The 23651-nt window shown below is 56.6% G+C and overlaps 2 protein-coding genes across 3 annotated transcripts in view; one reads left to right on the top strand and one right to left on the bottom strand.

Moving 5' to 3' along the window:
* The window catches only part of ZNF609 (zinc finger protein 609), a 171004-nt gene extending 162051 nt beyond the window's left edge, over positions 1-8953 (top strand). For both annotated transcript variants that reach the window (XM_056128098.1, XM_056128097.1), the window contains 6 exons: positions 34-2350; positions 3198-3567; positions 5204-5379; positions 5473-5689; positions 6019-6097; positions 6393-8953. In XM_056128098.1, the coding sequence (XP_055984073.1) occupies positions 34-2350; positions 3198-3567; positions 5204-5379; positions 5473-5689; positions 6019-6092 (3154 nt within the window). In that variant the 3' untranslated portion in view covers positions 6093-6097; positions 6393-8953. The remainder of the gene's footprint in view (positions 1-33; positions 2351-3197; positions 3568-5203; positions 5380-5472; positions 5690-6018; positions 6098-6392) is intronic.
* Positions 8954-10785: 1832 nt separating this feature from the next.
* On the bottom strand, positions 10786-20273 carry OAZ2 (ornithine decarboxylase antizyme 2). The gene is given in 6 exon segments (XM_056126948.1): positions 10786-11957; positions 12180-12265; positions 12922-13097; positions 13633-13713; positions 13715-13790; positions 20070-20273. Coding segments are annotated over 6 exon segments (570 nt in total). The 5' UTR covers positions 20090-20273; the 3' UTR covers positions 10786-11826.
* Between the last annotated feature and the right edge of the window lie 3378 nt (positions 20274-23651).

Genomic DNA, 23651 nt, shown 5'->3' on the forward strand with positions numbered 1-23651 from the left:
TTGTCTTAATAATCCTGTTTGTCCCTTGCCAAGGTTCTGTGACTCCCCTACCAGTGACTTAGAAATGCGCAATGGCCGGGGCAGGGGCAAGCGTATGCGTCCCAACAGCAACACGCCTGTCAGTGAGGCCGCCACCGCCTCAGACAGCAAAGGTAGCAGCAGCAGCAGCAAAACCCGGGCAGGCGCCAACAGCAAAGGCCGCCGGGGCAGCCAGAATTCCTCTGAGCATCGCCCGCCTGCCAGCAGCACCACTGAGGAGGTCAAGGCCAGCCCTTCCTCGGCGAATAAGCGGAAAAACAAGCCTCTCTCTGACATGGAGCTGAATTCCAGCTCAGAGGACTCCAAGGGGAACAAACGTATCCGCACGAATTCCATGGGGTCAGCCACTGGCCCCCTCCCTGGGACCAAGGTGGAACCCGCCGTTGTAGACAGAAACTGTCCCTCCCCCGTCCTCATTGACTGTCCCCACCCAAACTGCAACAAGAAGTACAAGCACATCAATGGACTCAAGTATCACCAAGCTCATGCCCACACTGACGACGACAGCAAGACAGAAGCGGACGGGGACAGTGAGTGCGGGGAGGAACCAGGTCTCCACACGGAGATCGGCAGCTGCAATGGTGCGTCTGTGGCACAAAAAGGCTCCCTGTCCCCAGCCCGCTCCGCCACCCCCAAAGTCCGACTCGTCGAGCCCCACAGCCCTTCTCCGTCTGGCAAGTTCATCACAAAAGGCCTCTGCAAGAAGAAGCTGAGTGGGGAGGTGGACCCTGACCTCGGGGCCTCCTCCAACGACGGCTCAGACGATGGGCCCGCTGTCATGGACGAGACCAGCAGTGATGCCTTCGACTCCACGGACAGGAAGTGTTTGGAAAAGGAGAAGTGTAAGAAACCCGCCAGTCTGAAGGCAGAAAAGATGCCTGCCAAGAGCTTGAAGGCAGCCCGGCCCATCGCCCCCGCCCTCCCGCCGCAGCAGGTGTATGCCTTCCAGACCGCCGCCTTCACGGCCGCCAGCCCCGGCTCCTCCTCTGGCCTGGCCACCACCGTGGTCCAGGCCATACCCAGCAGCCCCCAGCTCAAGCCCATCCAGCCGAAGCCCACCGTAATGGGGGAGCCCTTCGCTGTCAGCCCCACCCTGACGCCTGCCAAGGACAAGAAGAAGAAGGACAAAAAGAAGAAGGAGAGTGCCCGGGAGCTGGAAAGCCCTCTGACGCCTGGTAAGGCCTGTCGCACAGAGGAAGGCAAAAGCCCGTTCCGGGAAGCGGCAGGAGATGGGATGAAAGTGGAGGGACTCCTCAACGGGTCCTCAGACCCCCACCAGAGCCGCCTGGCAAGCATCAAGGCTGAAGCGGATAAGATCTACAGCTTCACCGACAATGCCCCCAGCCCTTCCATCGGAGGCAGCAGCCGCCTGGACAGCACCACCCCCACCCAGCCGATGACACCCTTACATGTTGTGACCCAGAACGGGGCCGAGGGCAGCTCTGTCAAAACCAGCAGCCCCGCATACTCCGACATTTCTGACGCCGGGGAGGACGGGGAGGGCAAAGTGGACAGCATCAAATCCAAGGACCCTGAGCAGCTGGTCAAGGACTGTGCTAAGAAAACCCTCTTCCCCACTCAGCCCCCGAGCAAAGACTCACCCTATTACCAAGGCTTTGAGAGTTATTACTCGCCCAGTTACGCACAGTCGAGCCCAGGTGCTCTGAACCCCAGCGGCCAGGCAGGAGGGGAGAACCAGGCTGTGAAGACAAAGAAGGACGAGGAGCCTGAGAGCGGGGAGGGCAAGGGGAAGACCGACCCGGGCGAAGAGAAGAAGCCGGAGCTGAGCGGCTCCAGCCAGCAGCCGTCCGTCATCCAGCAGCGCCCCAACATGTACATGCAGTCCCTGTACTACAACCAGTACGCCTACGTTCCCCCCTACGGCTACGGTGACCAGAGCTACCACGGCCACCTGCTCAGCACCAGCACGGCCTACCGGCAGCAGTACGAGGAGCAGCAGAAGCGCGGGCTGGACAAGAAGCCGGAGCTGGGCCTGAAGGAGCGCGAGGCTGCGCTCAAGGAGGAGTGGAAGCAGAAGCCGTCGGCCCCGCCCACACTCACCAAGGCCTCCAGCCTGACGGATCTGGTCAAGGCGGGGCCCGGCAAGGCCAAGGAGCCAGGCACTGACCCCACCAAGTCAGTCATCATTCCCAAGCTGGACGAAGCATCCAAACTGCCCATCCAGGGCCCCGAGGGACTTAAAGTGAAGCTGAGTGAGGCCGGCCACCTTGGCAAGGAGACCCCTGAGGCCAAGGTCGGTGCCGAGTGTGGGAGACAGGCAGAAGTGGACCCGGTCCTCTGGTACCGGCAGGTAACCGCTTCTGGCGCAAGTGGGGGTGCTGCCAGCTCCTCCGCTCCCACTCTTTCACTCTCTTCCTCCCTCTCTCGCTCTCTCTCCCTCTCTTTCTCCCTTCCTACCTCTCCCTCTCTTTTCCCTCTCTCCCTTTCCCTCCCTCCCTCCTTCTCTCTCTCCATCTCCCCCTCTCCCCCCATCTCCACTCGCTCTCTTTCTCTCTCCCTCCCTTTCCCTCCCTCTGTCATCCCCTATCTCTCCCCCTCTCTCCCTCCCTCCCAAATCAGGGCTGCCCTGACTGGGGCGCAGATGGGGTCGGGTCAGGCTAAGATAAATCTGTGTTTGGGAGAATCACCTTAGTCTGGTGTTCTCTGTGTTCTCATGTTTGTAAATAGCAAAAGTGTTTTCGCACATGATGAGAGATCTGTGTTAGCCAGTGCCTGCCTTCTCTGGGTTCATGGAGGCATCACTACTTGAGCTGGTTTCCACTGTTTCCTCCTTGTGGGCTTCTTTCAGGAGGAGCCTGTGTCAACCTTATCATTATTTCAGACCACAACACACTCAGCTCAGAAACTTAGTTTGGCTTGGATGAGGGGAGGGCACACACCCCACTTTGCTGGGGTGGGGTCAGACCCAGGCCTCCATGCACACCAGGTGCTCAGCCTGTAGTCGTTTGGGCTCCTATTGGCACCCTCAATAACACCCTCAGCAGGTGACTGTCCCAGTAGGAAGGGAGGCCTCTTGGGGGCAGGGAGGGGTCGGCTTTCCTTGGAGGACCAGAATTGATGGTCAGTGAGGATCTATAGAGCCCCATTGTGCTGGGTTCCCAGGGCCCAGTGATGAACTGCCCATGTTCTGGTCACAGGAAGCAGAGCCCCGGATGTGGACCTATGTGTATCCTGCCAAGTACTCGGACATCAAGTCAGAGGATGAGCGGTGGAAGGAGGAACGGGACCGCAAACTGAAGGAGGAGCGGGGCCGGAGTAAGGACGCTGTCCCCAAGGAAGACAGCAAGGAAAGCACAAGTAGTGACTGCAGCAAGCTGCCCGCTACCGAGGAGGCCCGCCTCGGGGGCAAGGAGCCCCGGCCCAGCGTGCACGTGCCTGTGTCATCCCCCCTCACTCAGCACCAGTCCTACATCCCCTACATGCACGGCTACTCCTACAGCCAGTCCTACGACCCGAGCCACCCCAGCTACCGGGGCCTGCCCGCCGTCATGATGCAGAACTACCCAGGTGAGCAATGCCGGGTGCCCACAGAAGTGCTGCAGTGACATCCTGTTGTCCTGTCTGTGAGGTGCCACAAGGACCCTCACTTCCTGAGTGACCTTCGATGGCTGCTGTGGGGGCCGCCTCTCTTTCCCTAACACTGCAGCAGTCAGTTTTCCGGTATCTCTGATGGAAAGTGACCCCCGCCCCAGCCAGGAGATGTGGACCCTGCTTCTGACACTGAAGAATCCTGGAGGGGGGGATGCAGAAGAGGGAAGACTAGCGCCTCCCCTTGAGGAGCTTGCCCTCAGGTAGCCAGACAGATCCATGGAACAAACGAAATGAATGCAGTGCTTGGTGTTCATCTCTGCGAGGTGTTGGTCAGCCTTAACTGCAGACTGGGGTAGGATTTGAAACAGACTGACACGAACAGGTAGTGGGAAGTCAGATTGAGCAGTCAGCAAACAGACATCCCACTGTCTGGGGACAGGTGGGGAGGACTGACTCCTGGCGCTGCATCTAGAGGTCAGTCCTGTCCGGGCTTGGGGATCAAACCCGGACCAGCCTCGATGTGCAAAGCAGGTGCCCCACCCACTATACTCTCTCTCCTGCAACCGAGATTCAGCTCGTCACACTCCCTCCTTGAGTCCCGGGGAGGGGTACAGCGGGGAGACTCACCAAGAGAGTGCTCAAACCCAGACCATTCACTGATGCTGGAGCTGGCGTGCGTTGGCCGCTCTCACGTCTCAGAGCTGCATCTCCCGTGCAAAAGCAGCTGAAACGGTCTCGCTGTTCTTTTTTGGGTTTGGGGAGGGTGGCCACACCCAGCTGTGCTCAGGAGTTACTACTGGCACTGCACTCAGGAATCACTCCTGCCAGTGCTCGGGGGACCCTGGGGAGGGTCCAGGATTCGAGCTGTGTTGGCCCCATGCAAGACGATTGCCCTGTTTCTCTGAAACAGTCTTGCTATTCTGACTCAGTGTTCTAAAGCAGACTCCAGATGGGCCAGATGAGCTGTTCAGACCGCAGATGAGCTCGGCCTGTGGCTCTGCCTCCCACCCATGGTAGGGTGAAGTGGAAAGAGTCAAGGGGTAAGGCTCTTGTCTTGCATGCAGCTGACCACAATTTAGTGCCTGAACAATATGGGGCCCTGGGTGTCACGGCAACAGCCCCAGAGCTTGGTGCCAGGTGTGGCCCCCAAATAAATAAGATTAATGACGATAGTGACGATTATGTCTGTGGCCAGGGAGGCTGCTCAGCACCCCTGATCACAGTCCCCAAGTCCCATCCTCAGCATGGCCAAGAGTAGAATACAAACATTAACAGTAATAATAGCGGGGCTGCATTCTGTCCTAGGTGACTCATGCACACTGTCCTCGTGCATCCTCTCTGTCACCCTAATGTCGGGGTGGGTTCTTCCCTGGGGAAGAAATGGAAACTCCGAAAGGTGGTGGGTCTGCTGCTCCGTTTCAGAGCTAGGGTGTGAGTCCAAAGCATCTGGCTCCAGCTCCCAGGACTTTCCCACCCTCTTGCACCTCCCAGGATGGATCCCAAGACTGGGATCTAGAAGGTGGATTCCTCAGAAACTGGGGGCGTAGTGCCCCTGTGGTGGAAGGTGGTCCCTATCCTGGGGTTCCCGCTGATTGCCCTCTTCTCCTCCCAGGTTCCTACCTGCCTTCCAGCTACTCTTTCTCCCCGTACGGCAGCAAGGTGTCAGGGGGAGAAGAGGCAGACAAGGCCCGTGCCAGCCCCAGTGTCAGCTGTAAGCCCAGCTCCGAGTCCAAAGCCCTGGACATCCTGCAGCAGCACGCCAGCCACTACAAGAGCAAGTCCCCCACGGTAAGGCCGCTGCCGGCACCCCTGGGAGGCTCGAGCTCTGGGCTCTGCTGGGTGGGGCTCTCACGGTCGGGCCTTCCTGGCTTTCCTTTCCAGATAAGTGATAAATCGTCTCAGGAGAGAGACCGGGGAGGCTGTGGGGTGGTAGGAAGCAGCGGCAGCTGCAGCAGCGTCGGGGGTGCAAGTGGCAGTGAACGGAGCGTGGACCGGCCCCGCACCTCCCCTTCCCAACGCCTCATGTCCACGCACCACCACCACCACCACCTGGGTTACTCGCTGCTCCCGGCACAGTACAACCTGCCCTACGCCACAGGTAAGGGGCTTCACCCATGATGCTCGTTTTCTCCCATGCAGCTCGGGGAAGTCCCAGACTCCCAGAAAAGTGGCCTTGATAGTCCAGATAAAGAAGGGGCTTCCCGCAGAAGGAATGGGTTGCTGAGAATAACCTCTGGGTCTTGGGTTGGGGGTCTGGGCCCTTGATGCGAGCCGATGATGGAGCCTGACCCTCCTGCATCAGTGTGGGCTCCTGAGGAACAGTCCTGCCGCTCTCCCCCAGTTCCCGTTCCCTTCTGTCCTCTGCTCCGCACGCTGGTGAAGGGCAGGCTACCTGGGCAAGCACTGACCTGCTCTCCCTCTCTCCAGGGCTTTCCTCCACAGCCATTGTCGCCAGCCAGCAAGGCCCGACTCCTTCTCTCTACCCACCCCCCAGGAGGTGAGAATGGTAAGTGATGGTTTTATTCAAGCCCTCACCTCCAGCAGGGACCATGCTGAGCTCCAGTGAGGGACAGCTGAGCAGGGCTGGGGTGTGGAAATGGGAGCCCCTGGCCAGGCTTCTTCTCCTTTTGCTGTGAAGCCCCTCCCCCCGCCCCCTCTTCCACCCCCTTCGCCCCCCACTTGTGGAAAGGCCCCAGGGAACAGGCCCTGCCAGCGTCCTGCCATCCATGTTCTTGGAGCACCACCTGCTGGAGGTCATACAGCCGGCTAAGTGCCCGGTCACTGTCCATGTTTCCTTGCAGACCACCAAGTGCCCGGACACAGTCAGCTTCACGGGCCCAGATCGGCCCACCCAAGGAGGTGCTCGAGGTGCCACTTAGACATCAGTTAAATGGTGTTGATCTTCCTGTTTGGCGTTCCTGCCCTGGCCAGAGGCAGACCCTCAGCTATCCCGCCTCCACCAGACCCCTGGACTCTGACCCGCCTCTTCCTCAGGAGCTGGAGAGCTGGTTCTTAGCAAAAATATTTATTCTCTTGGCCACAGTCGTGAGTGGTGTGGCCTCTGGAGCCACCAGGGCAGCAGGGCCTCTGCCCCGCAAAGTCACTGCTCTGTTCCCCAAGTCCTTGGCAGTGCCCCGGAGGGCCCGGTGCTGGGTCAGGTCTGAAGACAGCACAGCAGCCACTACCAGATCCCGTGTCCCTCCTCGGTGGAGCCCCGGGAGCTGACCACACGTGGAAGAATTAGAATCTCAGGAAAGAAGTTGGGGGGCTGTTTTCTCTGTCTTGGTGAAAATAAGGCCTTCTGACTCGAAGGCTTCTCCCCTCTGACATGAGCACATAGGCATGCTGGTCGCTGCACCTGGATGGAAGTCCCCAGATAACCCCCAGAAGGCCTGGGTACCGTCAGGCAGGGGGGCCTTGGGAGCGTGGGAGCACTGGAGCTGGAGCGTGGACGGAGCCTGTGGAAAAGCACCTGCATCCCCACCGCATCCTGCTGCTTCTTAGCCTTCAACTGCGCACCCTCCTCTCCCCCCTCCTGGTCCCTCCTGGTGCCTTTCCCAGAGGTCCCCACACTTGCTCTCTCTCTCTTCAGCTGCTCGGCTCCTGAGCCTCGGGCAGAACAGGGAGCTCAGAGCTGGCCAGGCCAGGCCCTCTCCGCCGTGTGAGCTGTTTCTCTGGGACCCCATCTTCTAGGGGCCACTGCCTGGGGTCTCTGTGATCCCTTCACCCTGGGGGCTGCTTCTCCGCCCTCCCATCCCAAGCTCTCCGAGCTGCCGAATGTTGGGTTCAGCGGGGAGCCATAGCTCTCTGCGCCTGTGCTCTTGTCCTTTGTCCTCCTGTTTTGGCTTGACCTTCGGGCCAGGTCCCATCTGATGCCAGAGATGGGCGTTGAGGCTGGAGAGCACAGGGACTGGGCCCCACAGCGCAGCTTCAAAGAGCCATGGGGTCCCTCCAGCCCTCCCCCGCAGTTCCCACATCTTCGTTTTTGTCCAGTTTGGGTTCTGAGCCCTCCCCAGCCCCCTGTGCCCCGGCTGTGTGGGGGACAGGCTTCTGAGCAGCATGGAAGTCGTCATGGTGCAGACAGCTTGACCCACTTGAGTCAGGGGGCGACTGAGTTTCAGCCTGGTGTGGCCCTCCAGGTTCTGTCCCGGTTGTTTTCAATATCATTGTGTGTTTTGTGCCCGTAGCACTGCTCTGTACATACTGTAAAGACCCCAGCCTTGGCCGAGCCGTCTGCTTCCCTTGCACCCGTCCACTTGGGGACCGGGGCAGCCTCGGTCGGCCGAGGGACCAGCCCTTTTATTTTCCCTGAAGAAACAGTTCTCGGATCCTGGCTCACTCGGGCCAAGAGCCGTGACACAGTGGCCTGGTATGCAGACACTGAGCGAAGGACTTGCTGTCCTTCCCGGAGGGAGCAGGACCCCGTGCATGAGACCTGTGACCTGGTCCGGGGAGCCCCAACCGCATCCCACAAGAACAGTGGGAGAGTCGGACCCAGACCACCAGGTCCAGGCTCTCTGAGCCCCCTCTCAGCCCACCCGAGTTCCAGAGAAGGCGCCACCCTGGGGAAGAGCCTTGCCTCGAGGCCCTCAGATGCTCAGGCCGTTGTCCTCTTCATGCCTTCTCTGTCCTCCCTCCCTGAGACGGGGCCACGGCACCTTGTGAAGAGAAAAGTCGTTCTTGCATCTCCGCTTTCCAAGGCAGGGTGGCGGGCTGGGCTCCACAGAAGGGCTAAAGTCACTGTGGGCTTTGAGGTCACCTGTCACTGTCTCATGTCCCCTGCCCCCATTTTGCTTTCCATTCTGTTGCTCCCCAGACTCAACCAGGCAGCTAGTTGGCCCCACAGTTCTGGACCTTTGTCATTTGCTTTCTCACTAGGGCACCCCAGGGAGCTTCCCAGTGACTCTCTGCCACAGGCCCTCCCAAGCCCTGTCCCCAGGCCCCTCCTGCCCCAGCCCACCCGCTTGCCTTGGTGCTCAGCCCCCTTTGGGGACAGGTTGGGGCGAGCTGGAGGCCCGGGCTGGAGGGGCGGTGTTACTGTTCATAGCTTTTGTTCCATTGGCGTTGCTCTGTTGCATTTAATTTCAGTCTTCCTGATTCTTCCCTTCTGTAAAGTGTACATTACAAGTTCCTTGTTTTTTTTTTATATATATATATGTATATATATATATAAATATATATATATACAAACTGTACTCTTTTTGCCTTTGTACATTCAGGCAAGAAGAGAAAATAAATCTTTTTAAGAGACAATCACAAATCTGTGAGGGCTGCTGGTTATTTCTCCTGGAGTCGCTGCTGAGCCGCCTCCTTTCTTCACCATTCCCTTCCCTTCCCTTCCCCGCCGCCTGCCTCCCCCCTCCCCCCCAGCTTCCCTGATCTTCCTAGCCTGCTCCAGGCCCAGCACTAGCCGATGGCAAGCTGCAGAATTCAGTGTCCCAATCCCCTGCCCAGCAGTGTCTGCCAGTCTGGCCACTGGCTTCCCTGCAGCTGGGCCTGGCTCTCCTCTCTTCTCCCTTAGCCCGTTCACCAAAGTGGCTTTGGACACTCACCTGTGAAACTATGCAGCTGCCATCTCTCTGCCTGAGAGTGTGCACTCTTCAACCTGCCTGGGAGTTAGAACCGGTGATTCTTAGCAGAGTGGGGACCTACCCCCTAGCTGCACCCCCAACCTGATTCCAGCCCAGAGTGCTCAAAATCCAGAACTCAGAGAATCATTCCTGGCTGATGGACTCCTACGGGGCTCTCCCATCCATCCAACCCAGGGCTAAGGGTTATGGGTTGAAGGCATTTGCTCACCGATTCAGAGGGTAGTACATTTCGTTCCACCTTGAAAAACATTGTTCCCCCTTACCTTTCTCCTGCTTCTGACTTCCTCCTCCCTTACCACCCTTTTTAACCTCTCTACTTCCTTTTCTTAATTGGCTTTGGAATTGAAGTATATTTTTAAATTATTTGTTGTATTTATTGAATAAAGTTTTTAATGTCCCTGTTCTTATATTTAGACTTAGTTTGCCTTTCACGCATCTCCCGTCTCACCACCACTCCCAAAATTCTCACCTATGTGGCTGTTTCAGTTGAGTATGAATTTTGGAGACCTTCCTTCCCTCCAGGGGCCTATCTAGCAAAGGTTTTTCCTGTCTTCAGTGAGTGCCTGTATTTGTGGTTCAGCTCAACTTGACCCTTACTGAAGAGGATCCGCCAGCAGGTGGCAGAGGAACTCAGAGCCAGGAAAAAATGGAGTTGTTTTGCTGCTTGATCCTGGTCTTGGTGATCCCTGGGTTTGGAGTTTCACATCCCAATCCTAAAAGGTTTACTTGGCTAGCCAGAAGCCTAAGGGTTGCTGCTGTAAATCACGCTCTTCCTTGATGCAGCTCATTGGTGGACAGTTCAAGCCCCTTTTTTGGGGGGGCCACACCTGGTGATGCTCAGGGCTTACTCCCGGCTCTTCACTTAGGAATCACTCCTGGCAGTACTCTGGAAACCACACTGGAATGCCAGGGATCAAAAGCAGGTGGACCACGCACAAGGCAAACGCCCTCCCTGCTGTACTGTCTCTCCAGCCCTTGAAGCCCTTAACTAAACTTCTCAAGGTTCTGGTCCCGCTTTGTGTCGTTAAAGGTGATGCACTCACTTCCTAAAGTTCTTGAACTGTAGGAGATATAAGATCCAAGAATGTGCTCAGCTCTTCATTTGGAGCAACAGAGCAAAAAGGGTAAGTCCTTGAGAACTGGCCTGCTAGCGACATGGTCTTAGTGGTAAGGCTTATGCCTTATATGCACAAAGCACAGTGAGCCCTATCACAGGGGGACAAAGCAGGTGAGCTTCATAAAAATGGCTTGAATTCATAGTGTGGCCTGTTTACTGAAGGAAGCTGATGTGTACAACACAGCCTGTCCCTAGGGGGCTCTGGCAGTGTGGCTCAGACACCTAGCAACCTGTGGTTTACAATGTAATATGACCCCAGAGACCGCAACTTTTTGCAGAGGTCAGACCCCTCTCAGGCTTTAGACCAAAGGTTCCCAAACTCTTTTGCTTAAAATACCTTCTTAGAGCAAACAGTGTGGCAGATCATCTGTCCCGGGGGGGGGGGGGGGGGGGGGGGGATAATATCAAGGACATTACTGCTTTAAACTTAAAAGAGTACAGGTGCTGGGAAGATGCTTCTGCTACAGGAATAAAGAAAAGACCAACCACAACTTTAAATCAGTTTATTGACACAGTAACACAACACACATTTGCCTCCCTGGCACCCCCACGGGCCCCCCTTACCCAATCTTGATCTTTTCCCCTTTACCTCCTGCTTAGAACATGCTGGTCAGTGACCACAGCAGTGGGCAGGCCACTTCTGCCCACCTCCACCCTGTAGAGCAGGGTCTCAGGCACTGACTCTCACAAGCTGGTGTGGCTACAAGTCGGCCACTAAGCCAGGAGGGGTCTCCGGGATCCCAGCCAGCCCTGGGCTTGCTCTTCCTCTGCTCTCCGTGGCCCTAGGCAGGAGAACCTGGGGCCTGGGCCTGTAGCAAGAGCAAGAACTTCTGGCCATGATGTTTTTGATAACTGGAGTTTGGCTAGTGTTTGTAAGGCCCAGGAACCCCCAATAAAGCACTGGTGGTGGGGGTGAACTTCAGTGACCCTATTTAAAATGCACTGATAACATGAAACAGATTAAGCCAGTTTAACCAAATGCCGGAAAAACACTAAGCTGGAAAGGAGGAGCCAGGCGGGCTTTCTCAGGGCCAGACACAAAGCACAGAGAGGCCCAGGTGTGGCGTGTCTGAAAAACTCAAGGACATTACCCAGAGGCTGAAAAGAAGGAAAGAAAATACACAAGTCTTAAAAACCGAGAAAGCAAGCCCACCCGCAGGGGACACTGCATCTGTGGGGCTGCCCACTAGCTCGGGTGTGGGCCTGGCCCCGACAGCTCCCCCTCTTCCAGGCAAGTCCTCCCAGGCTAGATAGAGCACATCACGCAGCGCAGGTAAAAAGCTTCTAATGCCAGTTCAGAAACATCTTCGTTTACTATTGGTGATTACATGTGAATAATATGTTTATACTGTTCTTTATGGAAAACAATTTCAACGAGTCAACTCTGAGAACGTAACAGGCGACCCTCACCCTGAGCCCCTCAGCGTCTTCCCCTAGACAGCATGGAGCCCCCTCCTCTGTCCCAGGGCTGCCTGGATCCCCCTCTGCCCTCACTGCGGCTCTCGGGCAAAGCATCCTCTGTTACCACTAGTCTTCATCGGACAAGTGCTGTTCCAGGGGGTAAACCATGAACATCACATCTGGCCGAGAGGGGACACAGGGATGGCCTGGACGCACAATCTCAAAGCCCAAGAAGCTGAAGGTCTTCAGAAGTGGAGCTGCAAAGAGAGAAGAGAACAAAGAACCCACGTGAACGCGCGAGAAAACTCTAAACGAAGCTGTGAGAAATTAGCGCTAGGCGTCCAGGAAAGAGCCCCGCACCTGCCCTCCACCCACAGTGACTTCCCAATTTGTAGGGAACTTGACCCCATCTCTGGGTCGTGAGTGCCGCTCCCTGCCCGTCCCCCAGTCTGGAGGATGGCTCAGATCACAGTCCTCACCTCTGTCTTCCCGGCCTTTCCTGAAGCAGATGAAGACATAGTCTACTTTCATCTTCTCTTCAGCAAACTCTAGTAGTGCTAACAATCTGCAAGAGGCAAAGCGGAAACTCGGGCCCACTCCCACCTCAGCAGAACCCCCACTCTCACAAGAGGCTTGCCTGGGGCTCAAAGCCGGCCTTCGAAATAGGGAAGATGCTCCAGGGGGAAGGTGCCAGTTTCAAAATCCTTGGGATCCCGAATTCAAATAAAAAAGCTACGATCTCAAAAATTATCCTAGATTCTCTTCCCAGAATAGGAGTCCTTAAAAATAACAGACTCGGTGCACAGAAACTACGGTAGCTAGGAAGCAGGCCCTGTTCTGCGCCACTGCCAAGTTTGCCGAGAATGAGAGCCAGAGGGGCTCTAGCCCTCAAACTGCCTTCAAGGGCGTCATCAAGGAGTGGAATACAATGGAGGGGACTGTCTTGTACTGTGTCCCCCTCGTCCATCCTTCCTGGCCCTCTCAACAGCATCACTGGTGGCTCAAGGACTTCATGTCCATCGGGACAAAGGGACCACAACACAGTGGTTAAATGATGGATCCAATATGCTTTTATTATTACCCAGATAGACACCTGTTGCCACATGGTGCCTGCTGGAAGGCCAAGGGTTAGGAGAAGGCAGACTACCTACGTCCTCCGCCCCTGCAATGGGACCTTCTTGCCCTTTACTCCTGGAACCTGCCCTCCCACCTGCTCCTTACCCTTCTTTGCTCCCATCAGCTAATAATCCATCTGGGATTTCTACAAACAGGTTCTGGCTGGACAGGACTGCATCCCAGGAGGAGGCCTTCACCTCGCTGACCTCATACCGGAAGTGGACGATGTGAGGGTTTCCATCACTCACAGGGGGGTCCTGGGTCACAGTGAGCTTCTCGTCCTGGGAGGCGGGAGCAGAGAACTCACTGCTTCTAGTCACATCATATGCTCCCACCCAGGAGGTGCTGACAGGCCCCTTGGTCCAAGTGGATGGTGGCACATGCTGGCTACATGCAGACCCTCTTACTGGGCACAGAGGCCTGCAGATGGGCAAGTAGTCCGCGTGACTTGCCTTATATATACATAGCCGACCCGGGTTCAATCCCCAGCATTCCATATGGTCCCCCAGGACCTCTGGGAGTGATCCCTGAATGCAGAGCCAGGAGTAACTCCTGAGCATTGCTGGGTGTGGCCCAAAATTCAAACGGTAAAACCTTGCCGCCGCCGCCCCCCACCCTCCCCCCCACACACCTTCTATCCTTCAATCTGAGGCTTAGGCTTCAAGCTGGAGCAAAAATCAACCTCCATATTGAATCCCAGCAGGCAGGAGACCAGAATACCACAGGCTCCTGGGATCCTGGGAAGTGATGACCCCCAACACAACACCCCACATGCCACGGCACCCTGCTGGAGCCCAGTTCATGCCCCCCCCTTACCTTATATATGAGAGCTGAGAGAGAAGGATCCCTGCCGCCCCCTCGCCCACCGGGGATCTTCGACAGTGGGTGAGGGGCATCAGGAGCACCACAGAGGCCCTGGAACAAGGTGCCTGCAGCACTGGAGCTGGGGACAGCTACTCAAAGGCAAAATACTACTGCAAGAGACAGCACAGAGGCAGACATCAGCACCGCGACATGAGTCCAACTCCAGCCCCACTCGCCTAGAACCTGGGTTCCGAGGCTACATGGTCACCCATCCCACCCCTGCCAGCAGCTGTAGCTTCCAGAACTACTACTGTTCACATCAAGGGCAGAAACCCCCCGCCACTGGCAGAGGCAAGGACAGTTCCAGAAGAGCAGAGGACCCTTTGGAGGGTCTGGCCAGAGAAGCACTTCTCAAGCTGCAGAAGAGTCTTTCAAACCCCACCAGCCCAGGTCCTCACCCCAACTGGAGAGGGACGTGGACTCCCAGAAGTCGCAAGGGCTAAATACCAGGTCCTGAGGAACTCGGACCACTTTTACCAAAACACTGGACAAGAAACTACCTTCTAGGCCAGAGAGAGGACATTGAGGAACGTGCTTGCATTGCACCCAACTGACCCCAGTTTAATCCCCGGCATCCCGTGAGCCCTGATTCCTGAAAGCAAAGCTAGGAGGAAGTCCTCAGCACCACAGTGTGTGGCCCAAAAACCCGAAATAAAATCAAAAATCAGGCTTGGGAGCTTTCCTGGAAAGACTGGGTTCCCAGAATGCTTTCTACTATTTTTTTTGATGGGGGGTGAGGGGTCCACACCCAGCAATGCTCGGGGATTACTCCTGATAGTTCACGGGTGGACCATATGAGATGCCGGGGATCGAACCCGGGTTGGCTGTGTGCAAGGCAAATGCTTTCTGGAGGCCAGCATCAGGGCCTGTGGGTGAAAAGCTTCTTTTCACCTTCTCTGGAGGGTGTCTAGGGGCATGCTCACCTTCCCCAGCGGCCTGACCTATCCCCACCAGTGTTACAGGTGAGACTGGAGTGACCAGCGAGGAAAGATGGCACAGAGACACCACAAGAGGCGGCACATGCATGCATACACACAGTGTGGCTCCCACCCACTCCCCTTCCAACTGGGTGAGGTTTGGCAGGAGCAGCAGGCAGGCTGCCTTGCTCTGACAGTCGGAAGCTACCCCAGCCAGCACCAGGCACACCTTCCCTGCGGAACATGATGACACTGCTACCTCTTCACTTCTGATCCTGCTTCCAAAGGAATCTCTCCAACCAGGGTGATAGCTAGTCACCCACTGTCTTCTGAGCTCTCAGCAGGCGGCCGGGGTGGAGACTGAAACCCTCACATATCAAGCACTCTACCCCAACCCACTGTATTCACTTTCACCACAAAGAGCAAAAGCCATGAAGCCAACTCGCTAAGAAATCAGAACAAGGTGGGTTTTCCACTCCTAGCTCCAAAATCCCCTTTGACTTCCCTCAGTCCTGCCTGCTTTCCAGAACTCCAAGCAGCCTGCTCTAGCTCTTCAGATAACAAGCTCTCCTCCATGCTAATGAGTCACATGGTGACAATCACATGCATATGCTTTTGAGTATCCCCCTGGCCACTGGGCCCGCAGGACGTAGCAGTGTGCAGGAGAGGGATCTGAGGCACCCTGGCAGCCAGATCCTCTAGGAAAAACTGCTGGGATCTGCGGTAAGCTTCATAGATCACAATCTATAAGCACCTTCACCATATATAATAATGCTCTATTTTTAGCAAGGTGAAATAAATGGCAAATTGATTTTCTTAAGAAAAGCCAACTCTCATCTCTGAAGAGACGGGTATGCACGTGGTGGTTAAGAAAATAGGCAAGGGAAGGGGTCAGAGGTGCCTTGCACACAGCCAGCCCAGGTTCAATCCCTCGCACCCCACAAGGTCCCCTGGAGCGAGTAGCAGAGATATGGCACACCCTGGCACCCCGTTCAAAGCCACCTGTGAAGCCGCGGTCTTCAGTGTCCTTAACAGACGATCATTTCACACACTGGCTTGAGACATCAGATATATTCCTGGGGACTGTTGTTGGCAAATCAAATTTTTATAATCAAATCCTATTTTTAAATCTCCAGGGTACCTACTCTTGGTGCTCCTACTAAAGCAACACTTCCAGCTGGCTTTCTGTCAGGTTTGATTTGTCCATTTTTCTCAAGGCAGAAAATAGAATGAGAGTAGGAATTTAATATAAAGTAATTGTAGGGGCTGGGGGGAGGGCTCAAAGGGCAGGAAACACATGCTTTGCATGCAGGAGACTGGTTTTCTTTGTGGTGATTGTTGGGGTTCTGGGGCCATAGCTGGCAGTGCTCAGGAGCTATTCTTGGGGGTCATATGTGGTGCCAGAATCAGTCACATGTCTAACGCCACGCACCTCTAAAAGAGACTTTAAAATGAGGCACAGCCCTTGAGTACCAGGCAATTTGGCCCCCTCCAAACAACAACAAAAAAGGGCTGTTGCCCTTGCCTGGGTGCTGACTCCAGTGTTTTATAATCCTGGCACCACAGTCACCAACAGGGGTGATAACTGAGCACTAAGCATTGCCTGGTGTGACCCAAAAATGAAATAAAATTAGTTTTTTAAAAAAAAACTGAAGCTATAGTACATGGGGCAGTACATTTGCCTTGCATGTGACCGGCCTAGGTACAATTCCCCAGCAACCCAAACCCTGCCAGGTGTCATCCCTGACTGTGGAGTCAAGGATAAACCCTGAGCCTCACCAGATGTTGCAAAAAAAAACAAAAAAACAGCAAAAGTAATTCTGCAGCTGACTTCCATCTACCTAGCAACTATTGAACTTGTATACCTTGATACATATTCATGACTGGGGTTTCACCTGAATCAGTGGCCTGACTTGTTCAGGTCCACACCTTTTCTCTACATTCCCCTTACCTGTTATCTGCCAGTAGCTAGAGGGTCTTGGAATGACCCACCTTACAATATCAAGTGACATCACAAAATCCACACTGCCACCTTCCCCTTTTTTCCAACCTCTTCCAACTCATTTCTTTCAAATTTCTCTTAATGTGGGCAAGGCACGAGCTCTTCCTCTGAGCCGCAGCTTCCCAACCAGCTCCGTAGGGTCCCCTGCTTTCGTGCACTGCCTCTGATGACAAGCAGCTTCACACAGGAGCCCACTCGGGCAGCCATCACGCTCAGCTACAAGGCAACAGGCAAAAATGCGGGCGCAGAGCCACCTCCAGTTTAGGGAACCAGGACAGCTGGTTCCCCGCAGCAGAAAGGGACCTGGTCAGATGCCAGGCAGAAGCATCTCGTCACTGGGGAGCGCTGCACGGTGTGCCAGAGGGAGGCGACTCCACAAAGCACGATTCTAGAGATGACATCACCACTCTGAATCACAGTCTGAATGCCAAACTGGGTTCTGGGTGATTCTCCCCGAGAAATACACCAGGGGCAGCCAACATATCTGTGCCTCTGAGGCTTGGCTCATTACATAGCTGATGTCGCTTCATCCCCCAACAAAGCAAGTTCAACCACAAAGGCTACAGGTGGCTGCGAGCTGGATAATCCTGTTCAAGGAAACCTTCCTCTTAAAATCCAAGCACCTCAGGCAGCTGCAGCCTCTCCTCCCAGGAGAGTGGTTTCATTGTTAAAGGCCTAAGAAACCTAATCTTCTACAAAGTGTTCACTCCTGGTGCTGCTAATAGGAAACTGCCTCTTGTTTTTCCAAGCAACAAAATTCTTCCTGCTTACTGGGCCCTTTTGATCTGTAGTTTTATTTCAATTAGACTTCAGAATCACAACGCCAACTAGGATTGACACTTAAAAGCAATGAGTTGTCCGTTTTTGTTTTTTTCTGGAAATGTACCTATGCACCATCCCTCTATAACCCAATCCTCAGTCCCCTTTTATACTTCTGAACAGCTCTGGGGCTAAATTTGGATTTCCTGGCAGGGTGAAAAATCACTATTATTAATCCACGTTGCTTTCCCAGGCATAAGGCGTAGATGGGGGATTCCTAACTGTACGAGGCTCTCTCTGGCCTCTGCGTGAGGGCTCTTCATGCTCATTGTGCTCTCCTGCCCGCACGTACCAGACCCAGGCTGACCTCCCCAACCCTGCTGTCCTGGAGGTTCGAGTCCACAAACGGCTAGAGAGGAAGAGTCTGTTTCCCATCACATGCTGGGCGCCTCAGCACTGACTTCTCCAGGAAACTCAACTCCAGCAACGGGCATTCCGGGGGCCAGAGAAGCTGGAAGCCACACTCCAACCAGGCCCCATGACGAAACACCCATAACACCCTCTCTTATCCAAGCCCCAGTTCCAGCTCTCCCAGGATTCCTTTAGAGGCATGGCCAGCCAGGGAGGATGCGAAAAGCTCTGGGAACAGGAGTAACGGGAAACCAGACACCAGCACACCCCACCCCTAGGCCAAACTGGCTGGGTGGCTCCAAGACTCCTCCCCCACCTGGGATAGCCAGCCAAGCCCCTCGGAGATCACCTGCCCACCGGGTCTGTAAACTGGCAAGCCTGTTCTGGCACTCAGCTGAAGGGAGCCTTGGACCCAAGTCAGGGTAGGAATGGGGAGGCAACTAGAACTCATGCCTGAAGGCCTTTCTGTGCTGATGGTCCCAGGGGTTCCGCTGACAGGGGATTTGCTTTCTATCCTGGTTAGCGCTGAGGATCCAAGTGTGCCAGAGCCCACCTGTCATGGGAGATGAGAAATTCCACCAGATGGGCCCCTTCCCAAGGTCCCTCCCCTCCCCCCCCTCCCCCCTCCCCCCCCACACATACACAGGCCTCCTGCCTCCCGCTTCACAGGCTAGAGACGACGATGGGGTCAGGGAGTGGGGCCCTGAGTCCCGGACAAGGTAAACAGAACCGCAGACAGGGAGAACAGGAAGGAGGCGTAGGGGGTCCGGGAGGCTCATAAAAGTCTGCAAATGACTGAAGTGGCTGGGCTGCCGAGGGAATACTTTCCGGACAGTGTCTGAAAGACTAAGAACTCCCTGAAGACAAGCCCCTTCAGGAGATAAAGGGCTGCCCCCTCCCCGCCCACACTCCGACTACAGGATGGGTCTTTTGGGGCCAGGGGGAATCCTGGTTTCCAATTCTGGCTGCAGAGAAAGGACATCAGAAAACCCATACTTGAGGCCAGCGAGAGCCCAAGCAGTACAATGGCCGCAGCGGACCTCGGTTTGAATCCCCACCAGCCCGCAGGATGGCCGGCGGTCACCTCTGAGCAGCACACAAGCAGGAACAGCCCAGGAGACCACCAGGTACGGCCCCCAAAGACACAGGCACGGATACATGCTCCGGATGAGACTCAGGGGCAGAGTTGCTGGCCTGGTTGGCGAGGTTCTGGGTCCCATGCCAGACACCACCCGTATAAAAAAAAATTAATTACAGTGTTACTAATAAGCAGATCCCAGCCCAGGCCAATCACACTGGAATTGGGGGGGGGGGGGGGGGTGCATACACAGATGCTCAGTGCAGGAATTGTGCGGCCAGGTAAGGAAATGTGAGAGGCAGCCACGGGAGAACCCGAGGGGCCTGGACCGAGCAGAGTGCGGGGAGGGGGGGAGGGGGCGGGCGTCCGGGTCTGGGAAGCACCGAGGAGAGGCTGAGAAGCGCCCAGTCTCCCTCTCCGGGCAATTCGCGGAGGGTTTGCTGGGAACGTGCAAAAACGCTGCGAGCGGGGGAGGCCAGAAGGGCCTGACTGAGGGGCAGCAACAAGTCTAGGGGAAAGAGGACTGTTAGGGCCGGGCCGGGCCGGGCCGGGCTGGGAGCGGGGAGCGGGTGTAGGAAAAGGATGCCCCGGAGGAGGGGGCGGGGGGCTCGGGGGACACGGACCGAGGCGGGGAGTGGAGGAGGGGCCCAAGGAGCAGGGCTGGGGTGCGGCCCTGCGGGGAGGGGGGCTGGGCTGGGGGCCCAGACGCGGAGCGCCGCCGCGCCGGGGCCGGGGCCGGGGCCTGGGCCGGGAAGGGTCCCGACGGGCCGCCGGGGATAAAGAAGTTCCAGTCCCGAGCGCGCCGGCGGCTGCGGGAGACGCGGGAAGATGCCGGCGGGGGCTGAGGGCAGGGCCGGGGCCGGGGCCCCGCGACAGCATCGGGTGGGGGAGGGGCGGCGGGTCCCCTGCGCAGGCCCGGGCGGGCGACGGCGGTCGGGGTCAGGCCGGAGGGGCGGAAGGGGGAGCGGGGAGAGGCCCCGGGGGCCCGGGGCGGCGCGGAGGCCGCGTCCCCCGGCCGGGAAGGTCGGGGCCGACCGCGGGCTCGGGAGGCGCGGCCGCGGGGGGGGGGTGGGGGGATGGGCCGGGGCCGGGGCCGGCCGGACAGGGCCCGGGGCGGGCGGGCGGACGGGGCCTCCCGGGGCGTGGGGCCCGCGGGCCGCGGCGGCGGCGGCGGCGGCGAGGGAGGAGCCGGCCGGGGGCGGGGAGCGGGCCGGGCCGTTACCTGTCCTGGGTGTTTATCATCGTCGGCGACTCTGCCCGGGAAGGAGCGGCGCGGGGAGCGGGTGGGTGGCTATGAGGGTGGGTGCGGGGTCGCGCGCGCGCGGGGCCGGTCTCTGCGGGTTCAGTCCCTGTCAGGCCGCGGGCCCAGCGCCCAGCTCCTGCCTCGGCGAGCGCCTGCCTCCAACTGACCCTCCCCGGCCGCCGCCGCCGCCGCCGCCGCCGCCGCCGCTGCCGCCGCAACCGCCCCGCCCCCGCCGCTCATCTGCATAGCCCGGCCCGCGCCGCGCGGTATCCTGGGAAACTGGGGCCCCACAACAAAGGGCGCAGCGCCGCCCGCCTCTGCGCAGGCGCGCCGCGGGCCGGGCGAGGGCCGCGCGCAGGAGTGGGCGGGGCCTGGGGGCGGAGCCGCTCCGGGCCCGGCGGGGGCTGGGGCCGTAGCGGTGGCCGAGGGGACGTGACCCAGCGTCAGTGTTGGATTGCAAGTCGTTTTCTAAGCATTGACGCAACCTACTTGTCGCCTTCACTCCGTGTCTGAGTGGGACTTAAAGCCCTGGGAGGATGTTTTGTTGTAAAGAAAATCAAGTGGGAGATGTAAGCGCTTCGCACAGTTTAGCACCATTCCCATGCTGAACCCCAACCCTGGCGCGTGGTCGCCTCGGCTCCTGCCACCGCTGTCAGCTCAGAATGATCTCTGCTTATTTGTCTCAGGTCAAGGCCAGTCAGGGCCTGTGTCATGCGAAGCAGATTTCCATGGATCTAATCACTGTCGTGGAAGATTCTTTTTACTACATCAGTAGCCCAGAGGACAGTTTAAGGACCGAGGTCACTGCAGACCCGACCCCATGCATTTCCACGTCCCCAGAGAGCTCCCGATTCTGCAGTCAGCGGTCAGAGGAGAGGACTGACAACCCTAGGCCACCTCCCATCCCACTCCTGGTTTCAACCCTAAGTTGAACCTGCCAAGCACGTGCTAGTCCAGTACTCAGCCATCAACCAGGGAAGTTCCTGCCCCAGATGTCACAATCTGACAGACAAATGCATCACAATGGAAGTGCTTGGTCTGAGGAGGCTGCATAGAAAAAAAAACAACTAGAGAATTAGGAATGGCCTGTGGATAAAGGAACACAGAGGCCAGAGATACAGTATAGTGGATAGGGCACTTGTCTTGCACATGGCTGACAAATAACTCTGTATCTATGATCCCAGCACCCAATACGATCCCCTAAATCCCTCCAGGAGTGATCCCTGAGCAAAGATCAAGGAGTAAGTCCCGAGCACAAATGGATGAGTATCCCACTCCAAAAGAAAAAAGAACAACACAGTTGTTCTAGAAAGCAGTTGATTTCTTAGAACACGCCACATTCCCCAGAACTGGTACTCTTGGGCATCATGCCCAAAGAAATACAAACTTCTGCTTACACAAAGTCTGATGGTCACTGCAGCTTTATTGGTAACAACCCCAACTGGAATCATCCCAGATGACCTTCCACAGATGAGCAGTTAAATGGAGATACACTCAGAATGTGAACCCAGCACAGAGCCCCCAGCAACTTACTGAGCCCAGATTTGCATAACCATCTGCATTGGTACTGACAGGAGAAGGGCACCTCCAGTGTGAGCCCACTGAATCATATTTTTATGTCACAAAATTTATATAGGGCCGGAGTGATAGCACAGCGGGTAGGGTTTTGCCTTAATGCAGCCGACCCGGGTTCAATCCCCGGCATCTCATACGGTCCCACAAGCATCGTCAGGAGTAATTCCTGAATGCAGAGGCAGGAGGAACCCCTGAACATTGCTGGGTGTGACCCAAAAGGAAAAATAATTCTTGAATAGAGTGGATAGATCAGCATCTGCGGCGTGGGAGACCGGGATGGGTGTGGGGAGGTGAGACGATGGAGATAGCTGAAGAGTGTATGGGACAGAACAATACTACAAGAGTTAAATCACATTTGCCTTGTATGCAGCCAACCCAGGTTCAATCCCTGCCACCCCATATAGTCCTCCAAGCCTGCCAGGAGTGATCCCTGAGCACAGATGCAGGAGTAAGCCCTGAGTACAGCTTGGTATGACCCAAGAACAGACAACAAAAGACATGGTCTGCACCAGAAAACCTGAGGGGGCAAATTGTCCTTCTTCCTGGGTTGTTGACCTTGGGTTAGGCTGGGCCCTGTGCACCCCAGTTTCTCGTGGGTGAGGCTGGAAGTGGACTCCTGAGCATTTGTTTCACTGGAAGACCTTGTAGGTTTCCAAGTGACTTTGTGTTGTTCAGTCCAGCTACTATAAGGACACAAATCAACTTGAGGGTGATAGCAAATGTCAGGAGAGATTGGAGTTCAGGGCTCATCCCCCCGCCCAGATGCACAGAGGGTGTGGGAGAAGGCGCTGAGGGTTGATCCAGTGACAGGCCACTGGGCCTGCTTCACCCCACACCCCACTGTGAGTGGGGCCAGCCAGGACAGGGGAGAGGGGAGACTGTTCCAGGTTGGCCACAGCTGGAAGTGTCTGTGGAAAGTGAGGCCCTTGGGACACAAGCGCCTAGAGTGAGGGCAACCCTACCGAGGCGACCCTACCGAGCAGTGTTTCAGAGCAGCAGGAAATCAAGCGCAGCAGTTCCCACCAGCTTCACAGCCCCCCAAAACCGGAAATGACTAGGACCATGCTCTGTGCCTCTGTCCCGCAGCCCCTGGAGCACTGCCCTGCCCTCACCCAGCCCAGAGCACTCCATTCTCCTCTCCCAGGACCCCTTTTCCCGCCAGAGAAAAATTCAGGGGGAAATGGATGTTTTAACCACAGTTATCCCCACTGGCCCAAATCTCCATCACAGCTCAGCCTTGGGATCTGGACATATGGGACAGCAGGAAAGGCACTTGCCTTACAAACAGCTGACCCAGGTTCAATTCCCTTGAGCCCTGCTAGGAGTGATCCCTGAGCACAGAGCCTGGAGTAAGCCCTGAGCACCACCAGGAGTGGCCTCAAAACAAAACAAGAGAAGATTTAGCAGGGTTGGAGCGATAGCACAGCCAGTAGGGTGTTTGCCTTGCACACAGCCAACCCGGGTTCGATTCCTAGCATCCCATATGGTCCCCTGAGCACCGCCAGGAGTAATTCCAGAGTTCATAAGCCAGGACTAACCCCTGTGCATTGCCGGGTGTGACCCAAAAAGCAAAAAAAGAAAAAAGGAAAGAGAAAAGACTTAGCTCAGCACATCATTCGGGGCATCACACCCAAATGGGGTTTGAAGTTTGGGTACCACACAGTGGGCCAAGGGCCAGCCTAGAAAAGCAAAGAGTCTTGTTAGCCACATTGGTGAGGCGGACGCGCTAAGACTCCTCAAGGCCAACCCCTGGGAACCACGGGCGGTGAGGGTGCAGTGGGAGGGGAACAGAGTCCCGGCCAGCTCAGGGCCCACGCTCTGATGTGCCACATTGTTCACGATTTCCTTCCCTGGGAATAGTAAGGGGGTGGCCAGCTGCAGTAAATGGAGCCGGATGGAGTGGCCGTTGGGGGAGGGGGCTCAGGCCGTTCCCATGACCAGTTGCCCTTCCGGCTGCCCTGGGACTGCGTGGGAATAGGTCTCAGA

The sequence above is a fragment of the Sorex fumeus genome, unplaced genomic scaffold (assembly GCF_029834395.1).
Source record: "Sorex fumeus unplaced genomic scaffold, SorFum_2.1 ptg000063l, whole genome shotgun sequence".
In the NCBI taxonomy this organism is placed as follows: domain Eukaryota; kingdom Metazoa; phylum Chordata; class Mammalia; order Eulipotyphla; family Soricidae; genus Sorex; species Sorex fumeus.